This window comes from Egretta garzetta, unplaced genomic scaffold (assembly GCF_000687185.1).
Source record: "Egretta garzetta isolate BGI_Z169 unplaced genomic scaffold, ASM68718v1 scaffold187, whole genome shotgun sequence".
In the NCBI taxonomy this organism is placed as follows: Eukaryota; Metazoa; Chordata; class Aves; order Pelecaniformes; family Ardeidae; genus Egretta; species Egretta garzetta.
The window spans coordinates 250881-266880 of record NW_009260342.1 but is presented as its reverse complement, the minus strand read 5'-3'; the positions used below and the strand labels follow the sequence as shown (position 1 = coordinate 266880).

Genomic DNA, 16000 nt, shown 5'->3' with positions numbered 1-16000 from the left:
GCCCAGATAATATATTGAGCAGGGGTTAACAACACTCGGGCCAAGTTTTGGCAATCGAATGGGGAATTGGCATCAGCTGTATAAATCCAGTCCAAAACAGCTTGCGCCTGCTCAGATTTAATACCATTTTCTTTCACAGCTTTTATAGCCTGTTGCAAAATCGTCCAATCATGTTGCTCATACTGAGGGCTGTTGACCCCCACCACTAACGGACAGGCCATAGTGCTAACAGGATGCCAATCTCCCTCCAGAATAGCGTCTTTGATTACACCCGACCAGCGGGTCACAGCATGAGTTGCAGCTGACACAGGAGGGGTTGGGCTGTAGGTTTCCAACAGGAGTCGCCGGATGGAATTGTGTGGGACTCCTGGTGAGCTATCGTTTTTAGCAAACCACTCGGCAGTTGCCCCCGCATTATTGTCTAATTTCTGGAGTACCTCTGTCATCTGATGAGTCAACTTTTTCAATTCTGCTCTTTCTTCCTCTATAATGGAGCAGGTTGATAAGTCCTCATCGTCATCAGCAGGGAGCAGCACTGCTTGAGCTGGTAAAGCTGGGGCGGAGGACTGTGGCGGTTCCACTGGAGCGGAGCTGGGCTGGCAGCTGGGATCCCTTGTCACGGCCTCGGTTGTGATTTTTGCTTCCTCAATTTTGGGCAGGCAGGGTGATGGCTCCACAGTGGGTACTGCAGCGGCACCTGCCAGCTCTGCGATGGTACTGCACTGCTGGCTGGTCATGCCTTTCATGGGATGAAAGTGCCCGACCCTGAAATAGGTTTCAAGTCGGCCTGGCTTAGGCAGCGACGGCGAGGCGGGGCCCAGTGGAGGTAGTGCCTGTACTGCTGCAGCCGCCACTTTCGTCTCTGCACGCATGTCCTTTAACGTGTTCATAACAGTCCGCTCTACATTGGAGATTTTTGGAAATATTCTTTTTCCAGATCCAACAAGAGAGAAAGACCTTACCAGTGAAGAATTTTGAAAGTGAAATTCTGGATGCAATCCGCCACAATTCTGTTGTTGTAATTCGTGGTGCCACTGGTTGTGGGAAAACCACACAAGTGCCACAGTATATCCTGGATGAATACATCAAAACCAACCGAGCTGCAGAGTGCAACATAGTAGTGACACAGGTGAGGAATATGTTACAAATACAACCACTTAAGTTTTGTGATCAGATACTAGAAATCACCTGTTAGGATGTGTTGAGAAATCTGATTATCATTACAGGACATCGGTCATAAAAGTATCTCCTCAGTACTGCATGTGGGGGAAACCTCAGTATCGTGTATTTTCATTTGGACTGTTACTCTTTCATGTATCTACAATTGGGATAATCTGGCTTGTACCTTGCCCAGATACTTCTTGGCAGACTGAGGGGAAACAATTGGGTAAATGCCGGCTGGTAGTTCCTGTATATCCCTCCTTTGTAATTTTTTTTGTGCAGAATTGACCATTTCAGAAGAAAAAATCCTGCTGTTATGGGTGTTATGGTTTAATGACTAGTCTGTAAATAAATCTTAGGACAGGACACCTATAGCTTTTACAATTTACTTTCTTGGTTTTGGTGGTGTTCCGATAAACTTATAAAACTTCATCATTAAGTTAGAGAAAACTTTTTCATCCCTCAGCCTAGGAGGATTAGTGCCGTTTCTGTAGCAGAGCGTGTGTCATATGAGAGAGGTGAAGAACCTGGGCAAAGCTGTGGATACAGCGTGCGATTTGAATCTGTGCTTCCTCGGCCACATGCCAGTGTGATGTTCTGCACTGTAGGTGGGTGTTGTTTTGTTTATGTTTGGAGCTTATTAATTATGGATGTGAATTCTTTGAGTTAGCAGCAAAAGCAGAAACATGGTTACATTAAAATTTTTAGAAATTTTGTTTAAAAGTTTAACAACTTTTTTTTTTGGATAGAATAAGTTTGCTGACATACCGTTGTGCAGAGAAAGATTAAGATTGTTGTTCAGAAGCATGATAATATGGGTCTAGTATCACGCAGAAATGATCTCCTGAAGAGATAAAATTGCCATATATTGATTGTCCTTAAAAGACAGAAGGGGGAGCAATATTGGGTGGCAAAGAAGAAAGAGTCTTTCTAGTGGGAATACTTTATACTCTTCCCATCACTTGTACAGATGAGAGCGTGGCAGTTAGAGATGGGGCTGTAAAAGCTGCCAAGCAGCCTGCATACTTACTGATTTTTAAAGTAATGCCAGTGCAACTGTTCTTGATGAAATGAGATGGGGCGGGGAGACTGAGCTGTTCCCTACATGAGCATTTAACTACTATGTCTGTTTAAGGTGTTCTTCTGAGAAAGGTGGAGGCTGGGATCCGTGGCATTAGTCATGTTATTGTTGATGAGATCCATGAGAGAGACATTAATGTGAGTTAGCTGATGATTATGATCCTATTTCTTTCTCTCTGTGCTTCTATTCTGTTTAACTTTTGCATGTGTTTTTGTGTAACTGTAAACGTGCGAAAGGAAATTGCATTTTATTAATTGCCATATATGTGTGTTCCATCTTTGATAGGATTTTAAAAATTCTTCGCTTAGTTACTCACTACCTGATTGAAAGAGCAAGGACTTTTGCTTACTTGCTGCCCTATCTCTTTTGCCTGTTAGGATCTCCTTGTATGTCTTGGTCCTCTCTGGACAATAGAACAGCATGGTACAAGCACTTCTTGTCCAAATGTGGCAGCATTTATTTTGGAGTGCTTTTTCTACTGACAATGTTGTATTACTGTAATGGAACAGCAGTGGTGTTTACTGAAGCTGACATCTTGAGAGTGACACGTTTCAATTTGGTTTTGACACAGAGAAAAACACAAATTGAAAATAGAATTGGGGGAGGGATTGCATGTAACTTAAGAAATGGGAAACATTTTTTGTCCCCTTGATTCTTCTGTACAGTTTTCAGCTTTGCCACACCAGGAGTAACTGCTAAGTTCTGACATGCTGTTTAAGCTTGTTTTGTCAGAATCTGGGGACTCATTTAGATGGAATTGCAATGCAGATTTTTCTGATCTCTTAGCCCATTAAGTTTGTACTAATGATGTAAAATACAAGTTCTCAAATTTTCAATGAGATTGGAATTTTATCTGTTGAACTAAGAGTCCACCTAACTGCACAGCAAAACTAAATAAATGTCATATTTAAATAGAACTGTAAAACTTTGCATACAATTGGACCGAGTCATTACTATTTATTTTCCGAACTGTGGCTACCTTATATGTAAACAAAGTTTGAGAAGACCTTAGCTTGTAATGTATTATTGGGAAGGAAGCAAACTATTTTTGAATGCTTTTCTTTAGTTTGTTTCATTCTGATAAAAGAATAACTCCTCTTTGTACTGGAATATAAATTCTAAAGTCTTAAAATTTGCTTACCCCAGGAACTGCAGTATTTGCAAAATAAAGCACTGACAACTGTTACTGCTTATAGAACATTGTTGTGGTAATTGTTACTTCTCTTGCCAAGCAAAGCTCCTGCTCAATAAATTTATTTCTTTCTGGTCTCTTGGGAAGATGTTGCTTCTTATGGGTAGGAAATGAATGATGCTTTTATTCTCTTTATATGCAGACTGACTTTCTCTTGGTGGTGCTGAGAGATGTAGTTCAGGCGTATCCGGAAATCAGGGTTATCCTCATGTCTGCCACCATTGATACTAGTATGTTTTGTGAATACTTCTTCAACTGTCCTGTCGTTGAGGTCTTTGGTAGAACCTACCCTGTCCAAGGTAAATCAATGATTGAACTTTCAGGAGCTGCTTTAGTTTTTATTTTATCAGTCATGCTTTAAGATCATGGGTATGGCAAGATACACATTTGTTTTGGATTGTCATGTCTTACAGATGTAGCTTACCCCGGGCAAAGAAGTCAGTAACATTGAATAATTTCACAGCAACATTTGGTTGAAAAACAAACCCAACCGAATAAATAATGATGAGATAGTAATAGTTAAGCTGTGGTGTTTCAGATCAGTTTTCTGTGATATTGGGAATAATGGAAATAGCTTTAGATGAGTCACTATTAAAAACAAACGAGTAAAAAATTATGTGGAAGTGTATGGAACAGAGGAATAATCACTGGGATAGCGTGGGAATAATTCTTATACCCTAGCTGCTAGCCAAGGAGTTTTCTCCAATCTTGGCTTCATATTTTGAAACATCACAATTATATCAGGAGAATCTTGAGAGATGATAAGAAGAATCGTGTTCCCTTGCACACGCTTCTAGCGGTCAGTCTTGATAACCAATGCTTGTCTGTCCTTGCAGATTATTTTCTGGAAGACTGCATTCAAATGACTCAGTTCATTCCTCCACCAAAGGAAAAGAAGAAGAAAGAGAAGGATGAAGAAAGTGGTGAAGATGATGATGTATGTTTTGACTTTTTAATATGAAAAATTAAACAAGCTCCAGTTAGGACTCTAGCTCAAGTGTAATTCGTTCAGCGTTGTTGAACTTAAACATTTTTAGCAGCTTTCATATTTTTAATATCCAAGCTTGCTGTTAACTTCAGAAATAGAATTGAATTTTATTGCTGCCCTTGGAAGCTGAAGAATTTTTTTTTTTTGCTGAAGCTAAAATTCTCACGTTTTATCAGCCTACTTCTCTTTAAAGATAGAACTGAAATGCTTTTCAAAGTGGAAACATTGGTGACCTTGGAAGAAGAAATAGATACAGAGATATGAGCTTGGTGATACCTTTTAAAGGTGAAATTTAGATTCTCTCCCTTCTTCTCTTACAGTTGATATTATCAGTGCTTACATACATTGTCAAGAAACTGTCCCTTTCATGATACAGCTTTTAATTTGTATGTCTGAAACTACTGTTTAGGTCAGTTATTTGAAATTTTAAAAAATGATTAGTTTTTCTTGAGAGAAGCATTTTTTTCTTCTTACGATGTTATCTCCATTCATTTGAATGGAAGTAAAATTCATTAGATAGCTTCCCACTGCAAATTTGTATTGAGTTCTAACTCAGTGCAATGGAATTCTAATTCCATTCTTATATTAGAAAGCTGGAGAAGCAGGACTTGAACTGCTTATTGTGAGTCATTCTGTAAGCTGTGTCTGAGATGGTCTCCCTTATCCACACATCTCATTTTCCTGTTTGTCTGGCCAGCCAGTCTCCACAGGTTGAGTAAAGCAATTTATATGGTTTCTTTTGTGGTTTGTTTTTGTTTGTTTGTTTGTTGTTGTTTTGGGTTTTATTTTGTAGGCCAATTGCAACCTTATTTGCAGTGATGAATATGGCCCAGAAACAAAGCACTCCATGGCTCAGCTGAATGAGAAAGAAACTTCTTTTGAACTCATTGAGGCCCTGCTAATTTATATCAAGACCCTGAATGTCCCGGGAGCTGTACTTGTTTTCTTGCCTGGCTGGAACTTGATATATACAATGCAGAAGCATCTAGAAATGAATCCACGCTTTGGTACAAGCAACTGTGTTCTATTATATTTCATCTCCTTTCCCAAAGGAAACTACTGACTGCGTAAAGATGAGGGTTAGCTGAGTGGGAGCGGGATTGATTTCTCATAGGAATAAATGGGTAGAAATTATTATATTGTGCAAAGAAAAAATGATATTTACACAGTAATAGTTACTGACTTTCTTGTATTCATGTTGTAGGAAGCCGCCAGTATAGAATTTTACCTCTGCATTCACAAATTCCTCTGGAGGAACAACGTCGAGTCTTTGATCCTGTGCCTCCTGGAGTAACAAAAGTATGAGAGCCTTCTCTTTGTGGAGTGAAACACTCTTTGTTCTGTTATGCTTTTGTGGAATGTATGGCTGACTTTTTTTAATTGGGGTTATGTAGTTTGTCTTGCAGTCCATCCTTAACTTTGTCAGACCAAATATATTTCAACATGCATTTCCTGTTTTTATAGGTTATTTTATCTACCAGCATTGCTGAGACTAGCATTACCATCAATGATGTGGTCTATGTTATAGACTCCTGCAAGTGAGTTCATGAAGTAGCTTTTTGTTTTGTAAATCCTATTCTTTGGAATGCAAAAAAGGTTTTCTGAACACACAGAACAGCCTTGTGTTCCCATAGTCACAGAGCTGAGTATGAGGACTCCTAACTTGCTCAAGACAAATTTGCATTGTCTTTAGCTGTTCAACACAGTTACAAACCACGCTGGCATTTCAGTGGGCTGGTTTTGGTCAGCTGCATTCACGCTGGCACTATTCATGTGAGGTGTCACTGGGTCTCCATGCGTATTTGAAATACGTCGTCTGCCAAATGAATATTACAAACACTCAGTGTATAGCTGGTGGAAAATAGGAAGATTTTTGTAGTCTGATACAGATCCTGTCTTGCTGTGCATGTTCTCTGAGCAAATTACACATAGAGATCTTATTAATTGCATGAGAATTTTAAGCTTTTGAGGCAGTTGTGAAAACTTCATTCTGTGTATAGCTTGGAGCACTGCTTTATAAAGAGTATGATATGTTAGCTTCCAGATGGATGGCTAACTAGCCAAAGCTTAGCTAGTCAAAGAGGGGTGGTTTGCTTCTTAAAAGTGGCATGGCTGCAAGGAGTACAGTAAGAAGTAATTTGGCAGGACTTAAGATGAAGAACATCTGATCTTAAGGTTGGTTTTGGCTGGTTTTTTTCTGTGACAGACAAAAAGTGAAGCTGTTCACTGCTCATAATAACATGACAAACTATGCCACAGTCTGGGCATCAAAAACTAATTTGGAGCAGCGGAAAGGAAGAGCTGGACGTGTGCGTGCCGGATTTTGTTTCCATTTGTGCAGTAGAGCTCGCTTTGAAAGGTGAGGCTGTGCTCTTTAGAAATAAAATAACCTCAGAGACTTCTCCCAGAACTGTTGTATGATACTTCTGATCAAATCTGTATGCTGCTTCTGGGGAAATAATTTCAGAAAGCACAGAGAGGAGATGCATGAAGTCAGTTCACACTGGAATTCCTGGAGATCTCACTTCTTTTGCTTAAAAAAAATTACATATGTTTATAGGCTTTTACCCATAGTATGAGGTAGATAAATAGTTCATGATTTTACTATTAAGAACTTCACTGCAAGCTACAGAACCTCTCAGGAGAAAAATAATATTCCTTGGGAATTGAGGCAAGGCAGAACAGAGCTTTGGAATGAGGATAAGGTTCTAGTCTGCCTTCAAACATTGTGGGCCCCCGGTATCTTCACAGAACAGGCAATTTTGTCATGAAAGTGGTAAAAAGCAGGGAAGACAGATGGTATTTTTCCCTCCATCCCCATTCTGTGGCCAGGAAGCCCCTTCGTGCTGCTGAACTGCTGCTCTAGCACCTTCCCTGCTGCTGAAACTTTTGACCTCTTCTATCTGCCAAGCTGTTTCTCAGTTACCAGAGCCATGGAAATCTTTTTGCTGGTTGCAGAAGTCTACACAGCTGTTTCACTCAGTGTTTGATCTCTCTCATGAAAGTTTCAGTACCCCTTTCTCACATAGTGCTTAGAGCATAGCTGTGTTTTTTCAGCTTTTTTGTAACCTCTGAAAGCATCAGTGGATCAAAAACTTTCCTTAAATTGCTCAAATTTATTTAGATCTGCTGCCTAGTACAGTGGAGTGAATTAAGAAATTTTGACAGTAACTGTTTTTAGGCTACTGAAGTAATCATGCGACTTCATGACTTTAAAGTTACCTTCCTTCAAAGAATATAAAACCAAAAAAGAATCTTTTAAGAGACGGCATCTAAATGTGGTGCCAGCTGAATCTGGGTATCTGTTCAAGGTGTTTTGAAACCTTTTCTAGCTGTCTCTCACTCAGTGCAGTCATTCCTAGGAGTTCATATTTCAACCAGCAAGCTGAAGTATCACTAATGACACTGTGCTAAAGACTGAAGAGCTCTGTTTCCAACAGGTCTTTTTCCTACCAGAAAAACACCTTTGGAAAGCATCCAGCAAAAAATACTTACTCTTAGTGATCAAAGCAGAAATGTGCAGGAGGAGTTGGGTGGTTTGGAGTTGGTAGAAGGACAAGTAGAGAAGTGCTTTTATGTAAGGCAGGCTGAAAGCAGGTTCTCTATCCCAGGAGTGGAAGACCTCCCTTAGCAATGTAGGAGATGATTGTCGAAGGGGCAAGTGTGGGGCCGGACACAGCCATGCTGCGAATCGGGCTTCAGCCATGCAGACTTTATATGTGGTCAGCTTCTGCTAGAAACCACACCAGCTAATGGTGGTGTGAGGGCTATGCACTCTGTGCTTTTCCATTGTAAATTTACCCTGAGATGAAAATTGAGAAACACAGAAGATAGATGCTGGTAGAAGAACCTAGGTTACAGGAGTGCAATGAGAGTTGATGGGTTGGCTGGGAGGCAGTATTTGCCTTGGAGAGCGGTAGTTTATGCTGATGGAATGACCCATTGATGGTGATCAAAGCCTATGTTCAGAAAAATGTGGGCTTTTTAATGTGGGCTTTTTTGTCCTCTTCTTATTCCAGACTTCAAACTCATATGACACCTGAAATGTTTCGAACACCACTTCATGAAATTGCTTTGAGCATCAAATTGCTGCGACTGGGAGGAATTGGTCAATTTTTGGCCAAAGCAATAGAACCACCACCTTTGGATGCAGTGATTGAAGCAGAACGCACACTAAGAGGTATTGTTGTTTGTCCACAAGATTGTATGTTAATGAAGCTGACTCCAAGTGATTTCTCATGTATAATGATCACTTACAAACTGCTTTAACATCTCTGGTTAGATTGTTTATGTAGTAGCATGCTGTCTGAAACAGCAAGGTGTTTCCTGGATGCATCGTGTGGGTGTCTTTTGCAGCTGAAGAAATACTTGAATTCCCGAGTGGAGCGTCATTCTTTTAAGAAACTTTAGCCTTTAAACTTAAGGCTTGTTTTGTTATTTTACCGGTAACTTATGCTCGCTTCCAGCTTCCTGTTTTCCAGCTGTGGCACTGCTGTGTATGACATAGACTCAGTCCAGTGCTTAAGGCATTTACAAAACTACTATAAAAGTACTGAAAAAGCGAGGTTAGTAGTTTATTGTATAATTACTGCTTTGTACAGTTCGCTGACCCAAGATCTCAGTATTTTGTCAAGTAATTAAATCTCCAGTTTATGAATATGCAAGCATCAGTATCTTCCTAAAACAGGAGAAACAGAGGTGGGGATTAAGATATATCCCCAGTTTCTTCAAGGAACTAGCTAGAATATGAGTAAAATGAAGCAGGGAGGAACCCTAAATTTATGCTTTGGATTTAAAGCAGTGATCTTGAACCTCAGCATGCTTTGCAAATGTCATTAAATAAGCATTTCTTAAGATTTATAAGAACTGAAATACCTATTTGATTGTTGATTGTATGAAAAAATTGTGTCACAAGCCTATATTGCTTGTATACAGAAGGGAGACCAGAATGAAGAACATAGTTAGGCTCTGAGCAGCCTGATCTAGTTAGTGGTGTCCCTGCTCCTGCAGGGGGGTTGGACTAGATGACCTCTAGGGGTCCCTTCCAACCCAAAACATTCTATGATTCTATGATTCTATGATATGTATTCAAGTTTAATGACTTTCTGATTAAAAAATTGTTAGTGCTTTTCTTACACTGCAGGTAAGAAATGCAAAGAAGAGGCAAATGTTTTCAGCTTTAACACCAAATAGACATTTCTGCATGTACCTCTGTTTCCTGGCTGACCTGTGATTTTTCAGTGCATGTGTGCTACTAGTATGTGTTTAGGATGGTGAGACATGCTGTTCTTCACAATATTCTTTAGGCTTTTGAGTTCAGTAGATACCAAGAAAAATGGATTTGATTGTGGCTAAGGAGTCCTTTATTTGTTCGCTTTCCAATTTAATTGCTGAGGCTACAAAGCTTTTTTTTTTTTTTTTTTACATGTAAAGCTTCTAGTTTTATAAACTAGTTTAATGGTTATGGCCAAACGGCTAGAAAGATAAGGAGACTCATGAGACCCTTCACTCTGTACAGCAAACAGCCACAGACACGTGTTTGACTTCATTATTGACAGTGGTTTGATAGCTTTGAGGATGAGCTCAGGTGATAATTTTTAGGTAACAGAAGGAGAGGAAGACGGGCAAAGCCTCATGGAAGACAGAGTTTGTGGTGATGTCTTTTTCATGAACAGAGGGTTCTGTGATTTGGTAATTGCAATGAAGACTCTACAGGTGGCTGTGATGGGGCTGCTTTGATTTTCATGAGGCAGAAATTAGGCTAGATTAGTTAGATCAAATACAGGGACTTGAAAAAAGTTTTAATAGTGTAATCATGGTTTGTACAGAAGCAAACTAAAAAGAATCACAGAATCACAGAATCGTAAGGGTTGGAAGGGACCTCAGGAGATCATCTAGTCCAACCCCCCTGCTAAAGCAGGCTCACCTAGAGCATGCTACACAGGACTTCATCCAGGCGGGCTTTGAATATCTCCAGAGAAGGAGACTCCACAACCTCCCTGGGCAGCCTGTTCCAGTGCTCTGCCACCCTCAGAGTGAAGAAGTTCTTCCTCATATTCAACTGAAACCTCTCATGTTTCAGTTTGCATCCATTGCCCCTAATTAAAATAATTACTATTTAATTCACAAGAAATGGAAAAACATGTTTGTGAATTAAATAGTAATTATTTTAATTGTGGAAGAGGTAGTAAAACATCTCTAAAGCTAAAGCAAAATTGCTTTATTTGACCTCAGACCAGTTTTGAAAATCGGGTTGGCAATATTGTAAACAACATTAAACTTAAATGTAGGTGGGGTTCTATTTAAACACCATTATTAAGATTCTAAATTCTTATCTAAGGATTCCTTGGATTAGCTAACCTTCTTTGATAATAAGAGATCTTGTTTCAGAGCTTGATGCCCTGGATTCCAATGATGAGTTGACACCTCTTGGAAGGATCCTAGCCAAACTTCCCATTGAACCTCGTCTTGGCAAGATGATGATAATGGGCTGTATTTTTTAGTAAGTTTAGTAGTCTCAGTGGTCTTTTTTCTTGTTTCTCTGAGTTCCTGAGCCTCTAGATGTGCACAATACATCTACATGAGCAATAAATGCTGCAGCTGAGGATAGGAAACTGAATATTCATGAGAGCATAGGATAAATAACTTCTAGTAAAGGGAATAAAGTAATCATGAAACTCGGAGTAACTAAAAGGGACCATTGTAGGCTGAATATTTACGAATTAAGAGTGGGACTCTACATGCTTAAGTATAGGAGTGAGCTAGAGGTGGAGAGATGTGAAATTTTGAGACCTAGATAGGAAGAAAAAATTAATCCACGTATTTTGCTTCGACAGAAAAAAAGAACTGTTGTTTGTAATTGTGATGGCTGTAGGGCCCTTTCCTTCTTCACCACCAGAAGAAGGTTGTGAAAAGAACGGTGTATGGATGGGGGAAGGGGAGGGAAGATAGAGAAAGGACTTGTGAACACTTGCTGTTGTGAAAGGTTAGCTGCTGGAATTGGAGCTGATTTAACATCCACTTCCTGGGAAGTGTTTCTATGAAGTCTGGTATACAAGGGCCAAATTACTAAGGTTTCTAACCTCAAGCCATAAGTTTTTACTCATGTCAACAGCCTGTAGTAGCTGCTGGCAGCAATACTGTGAATAAACCCAGTCCTGATACCTTTTGTGGTTTCTTTCAGTGTGGGAGATGCTGTTTGTACCATCTCTGCAGCCACCTGTTTCCCTGAACCTTTCATCAGTGAAGGCAAACGCCTGGGTTATGTCCACAGGAATTTTGCTGGGAACAGGTTTTCAGATCATGTTGCTTTGCTTTCTGTCTTTCAAGCCTGGGATGATGCAAGGTATGTTGTCTTGCCACAGAATTTGATGAGAGGTTGTGGGTAACATAGAGCGAGCAGTTTTATGACCAAACTGGATATGTCAATGGATGCTATGACAGCTAGACTGTTACACTTTTCCTCTTTTTGCACAAACTTCTAATTCACTGTTTGTTTTTTAGAATGGGTGGTGAAGAAGCAGAAAAAAGATTTTGTGAACACAAAAGGCTCAGCATGGCTACTCTTAGAATGACTTGGGAAGCAAAAGTCCAGCTGAAAGACATACTTATTAATTCTGGCTTCCCTGAAGGTGATTCTACTTCGATGTAGTAATTTAATGATTGCATTTTTTCATTCTGAGATGAGAAATAAATAAACAAGATAATCTACGATGAATACAGAAGCACAGAGGCTTATAGTGGGTTTGTCATAAAGCTGTCCTGCTTTTACAGCTCGGATGAAATTTTAGTGCTATCTCATTCTCTCACAGTTGTCTAAACCAGAGAAGTTGTGATAGCCATGGTGCAACACAGGGAGATTTTGGACTCTGAGGTTAGGGCTGCAGGATTAAAAACCTATTAAGCAATTGTCCTTAGAGCATTACCTCCCTGATTTTCTGTTGTCTTCACTTGTTGCGTCTCCAAAATGTGCTGTGCCTCCCCCCTCCTTTTCATTAGCCTTAGGGAGTCTGTGTGATCTAAACAGTGTGCTACGTGCCCTATGATTTCTGGGTTTGTGCCACAGGAGGGATGTGCAGTAGTGTGGCATATTATTCAATTTTCTACAGAAAAAAAAAATTAAAATCTTAAAGCTGACCAAGTTCTGAATTTGCCTAGTGTTCCTGAGGAGCTTGCTCAGTTAAATGGCATGGCAGGCTGGATTCAGCAGATGTTCATCTCCCCCCTCTTTTTTTTTTTTTTTTTTAAATTCCTTTAATTTTTTTCCCTTCATGCTGCTACAATCATTGCTGCATTTATCCTTAACTTGATTTCTGGGCAAGATGACCTGAAAACAAGCCACCAGAGACTCTGGGGAGGTTTGTAGCAAGTAAACTAATGAAAACATCCATTCTAACCTCCCCCAAAAGATCTGTCTCCAAAACAAATGACAGGAAACACTATAGTACAGCACATTCTGGGCAAACCCTTCTCTCCTTGTTTTTTAAGAGCTTGGGAGAGACAAATACCTCTTTGCAGTAGTATTTTTCAGCTTTTTGCTCTCCATGAATAAATTGAAAATTGAATGTAGAACTGAAATGCTTTGAGTGCAGAGGTCATTTGAGAACAGATGCACATCTAACAGTTGATTGAATCAGAAAATGCATTGATCCAGGATCCTAAACAACTCTGCTGTGCTGTCCTACATGACCTGTGGATGCAAGCCAGTCTTCTGTTCTCTGTCAACAGAATGTTTGATGACTCAACCGTTTAACAACACTGGACCAGATAATAATCTGGATGTTGTAATCTCCCTGCTTGCTTTTGGGGTCTACCCCAATGTCTGCTACCACAAGGAGAAGAGGAAGATTCTTACCACTGAGGGGCACAATGCACTCATCCACAAGTCATCTGTCAACTGCCCTTTCAGCAGCCAGGACATCAAGTATCCTTCGCCTTTTTTCGTTTTTGGAGAAAAGGTAAAGACTTTGAATTTGTTCTTTTTCACATGCTGCCAAGTTGTCCAAGAGGCTCTTTTTCGTAAAGAAGCCGTAAGAAAAAAAAAACTACACTGTGCAAAATTCAGCTTGTTTTTTGGGGGTCTTTGGGTTTGGTTTTTTTTTCCAGAAAGTGAACCTTAAGTGGTCATGGTGGCACTCAGCCTTCCAGTAACTTCCAGTCAACCAAATTCTGTAGAAGTAGAGCTGCATAGAAAGTTCCTGTGAGCTTTGTGAAAACAGCCAAGTCATAGAGAAAGATCTAAATTATTATCCTCTTTAGGAGCTCTTCTGTACTAATTAGGCACTAGAGAATTTTTACCCTTATCACTTCTGCTACTTATGAATCCAGAGAGAAAAGAGGAACATGTAATATGGCAGTGAGGTGCTTTCTGGCACATAGGCAGTTTGTAATCTCCTAAGGACAACTTCCATTTCCCAGGCACCTCATAAAAACCCTGAGATGCTTTCCCCAGGGTCCCCATGACCTTTTTCTCCATCCCATTAACTTTGTGTACTCAGCACATACTGTACATGTACACTTAAACCCCTGTGTGCTCTCATGTGCTCCAGGATCAGATCTTTGATCTGCCTTGACCACCTCTGTAAAGTGAGCTCCCCTAAAAACACCCAGAGACTTTTGAACTCAAAAAACTGTGCTTTGTTAAATCAAAATACATGTGGGAAACTAAGAGTGACCAAGATGGTGGCTTAAGAGTAGCTAAGACAGCAGCTGAGTGAGACTGGGGTGAAGGAAGGATTTGTGTGCATTTATAATTGCTAAAAGAAAGGTTCTCTCTGAGTTCTGGTTGTCTGTTTCCTGCTGCACTTGGCAGTCTGTCTCTGACTTCTCATTGTGGCTGTTTTTCTGCCACGATTTCCAGCGTCTGGCAGCTTCTCTCCCTTGAGTATGCGTGATATCTTCAAGGCAGAAGCAAATCTCCCTGAGGACAAGCAAGTCCAACACATTCTGCCCATCATGCTCCATCATGCTCCTGTGTGAAAGAAAGGGGGGGTGAGAGGCAGCTGTCAGGGTGGGAGGCTGAAATCCTAAGTATCGCTCTTCAGTTCCTCTTTAAAGTGAAGGGCAGTAGCCCATGTAGTCAGCACTGTTATCTCTGGCTCAGGTCAGATGGCTTGTTACTGTTTGAGTGCTCACTTCAAGTACAAGCTTAAAAGTCATGTTTCTATAAAATGACAAAGCGGGCTGGTTGCATGGATGTGTGGCAGCTTCCAAATTTGCATGTGTAGGACCCTACTAAAGAACCAATGAGCTTTTCATCACAGCCCCAGCAAGGCAAAAGGTGGGAAGATAATCCAGCTATGCCTTGGTCATTTTTAGGTTGGCAAAGCATGAGATGTCTCTTGTAAAATGTCAGCTGCATAATTGCACACATGCAGTCATAGGGAAAATGAATACTTTTAAATGGCAGGTAGTTTTGGTTGTTTTGTTATTATTTTTTTTTTACACCAGCCAGTGCTGAATCCCTGTAAACATCTGCCTAGCATTCAATTTTGTATGCGTGTGTGCTCTTGTAATTTCCTAACACTGTACCTGGATGTTTTTGTGTTGCTTTTACAAAATTCTCTGGTTTCAGTGGCCAGAGGAAGGTGTAGAGATCTGTTTTCCATTTCAAGAGTTGTGTTCCTCTTCCACCTGCAGATTCGAACACGAGCCATCTCTGCCAAAGCAATGACCTTGGTGAGCCCGCTGCAGCTGCTTCTCTTTGCCTCCAAGAAAGTCCTGTCGGATGGGGAGCTCGTTCTGGTAGATGACTGGTACGGATCTCCTTGGCGTTCATAATATTCAGGTCTGTGAAAGAACACAGACTGTGGGGGAGCAGCTGCTAACACAGACATAAATCTCTATGGAATAGGAGCCCTAGAGCAAGCCATGCACTACACATCATAATGAAGGCATTACCATTGTTTCCTATGAGGAAGGGAGGGGTTTATATTGGCAGCACTGTTTCATGCAGATTATCTTCTTAAAATGAAAACATGATACCAGACAGTTTCCATAAAACCTGCTAGTTTTTTCCCCTTTAACGGGAACATGAGTAAGAGGTACTATGTATTTTGGACCTCCCCTTCAGAGAGGGACTGAGGGAACCTTGTTTTTCAGTCTCAGAAACACAGCTTGAGGAGAGAAATGCTAAGGATTTGGTGGTTGCCTCTGGCAGCACACGTTTTATGGCCATGACTGAATACCATCTGGATGTCTTCCCCCTCCCCAGTCAGTAAAATGGAGGTGAAGAATTGCTTAAGCTTAATTCACTAATATTTTCGAGGATGGCCTGGAGCTTTCAAAATCTTGAGGAGCCTCATGTTTTTAGTTTGCTTTATCTTTTTGTATCTTTCTGTTTTGATGCTAGGGGTTATGTATTGGTATTATCTGAGTATGTTAAATCTCAAGAACAAATTTAAACAGAAGGATAGTTACATTTTAACAGTGTCAAATCACAGAATCGCAAGGGTTGGAAGGGACCTCAGGAGATCATCTAGTCCAACCCCCCTGCTAAAGCAGGCTCTCCTAGAGCATTCTACACAGGACTTCGTCCAGGCGGGCTTTGAATATCTCCAGAGAAGGAGACTCCACAACC

General features: G+C 40.5%; 1 protein-coding gene and 1 long non-coding RNA gene across 6 annotated transcripts in view; one reads left to right on the top strand and one right to left on the bottom strand.

Moving 5' to 3' along the window:
• Positions 1-11004, bottom strand: part of LOC118452688 — a 13586-nt gene extending 2582 nt beyond the window's left edge. The window contains exon 1 of the long non-coding RNA XR_004842490.1: positions 10992-11004. This is a non-coding gene — a long non-coding RNA (uncharacterized LOC118452688). The remainder of the gene's footprint in view (positions 1-10991) is intronic.
• Positions 1-16000, top strand: part of DHX9 (DExH-box helicase 9) — a 31032-nt gene that overhangs the window by 13067 nt on the left and 1965 nt on the right. For 4 of the 5 annotated variants that reach the window (XM_035898057.1, XM_035898058.1, XM_035898061.1 and 1 more), the window contains 15 exons: positions 938-1129; positions 1628-1769; positions 2297-2379; positions 3577-3733; positions 4271-4371; positions 5216-5429; positions 5627-5721; positions 5887-5960; positions 6629-6781; positions 8442-8602; positions 10813-10924; positions 11606-11767; positions 11926-12053; positions 13150-13379; positions 15061-15176. In XM_035898057.1, coding sequence (XP_035753950.1) covers positions 938-1129; positions 1628-1769; positions 2297-2379; positions 3577-3733; positions 4271-4371; positions 5216-5429; positions 5627-5721; positions 5887-5960; positions 6629-6781; positions 8442-8602; positions 10813-10924; positions 11606-11767; positions 11926-12053; positions 13150-13379; positions 15061-15176 — 2120 coding nt within the window. Of the gene's footprint in view, positions 1-937; positions 1130-1627; positions 1770-2296; positions 2380-3576; positions 3734-4270; positions 4372-5215; positions 5430-5626; positions 5722-5886; positions 5961-6628; positions 6782-8441; positions 8603-10812; positions 10925-11605; positions 11768-11925; positions 12054-13149; positions 13380-15060; positions 15209-16000 lie in introns of all 5 variants that reach the window. The other variant, XM_035898059.1, reaches the window with a different exon arrangement.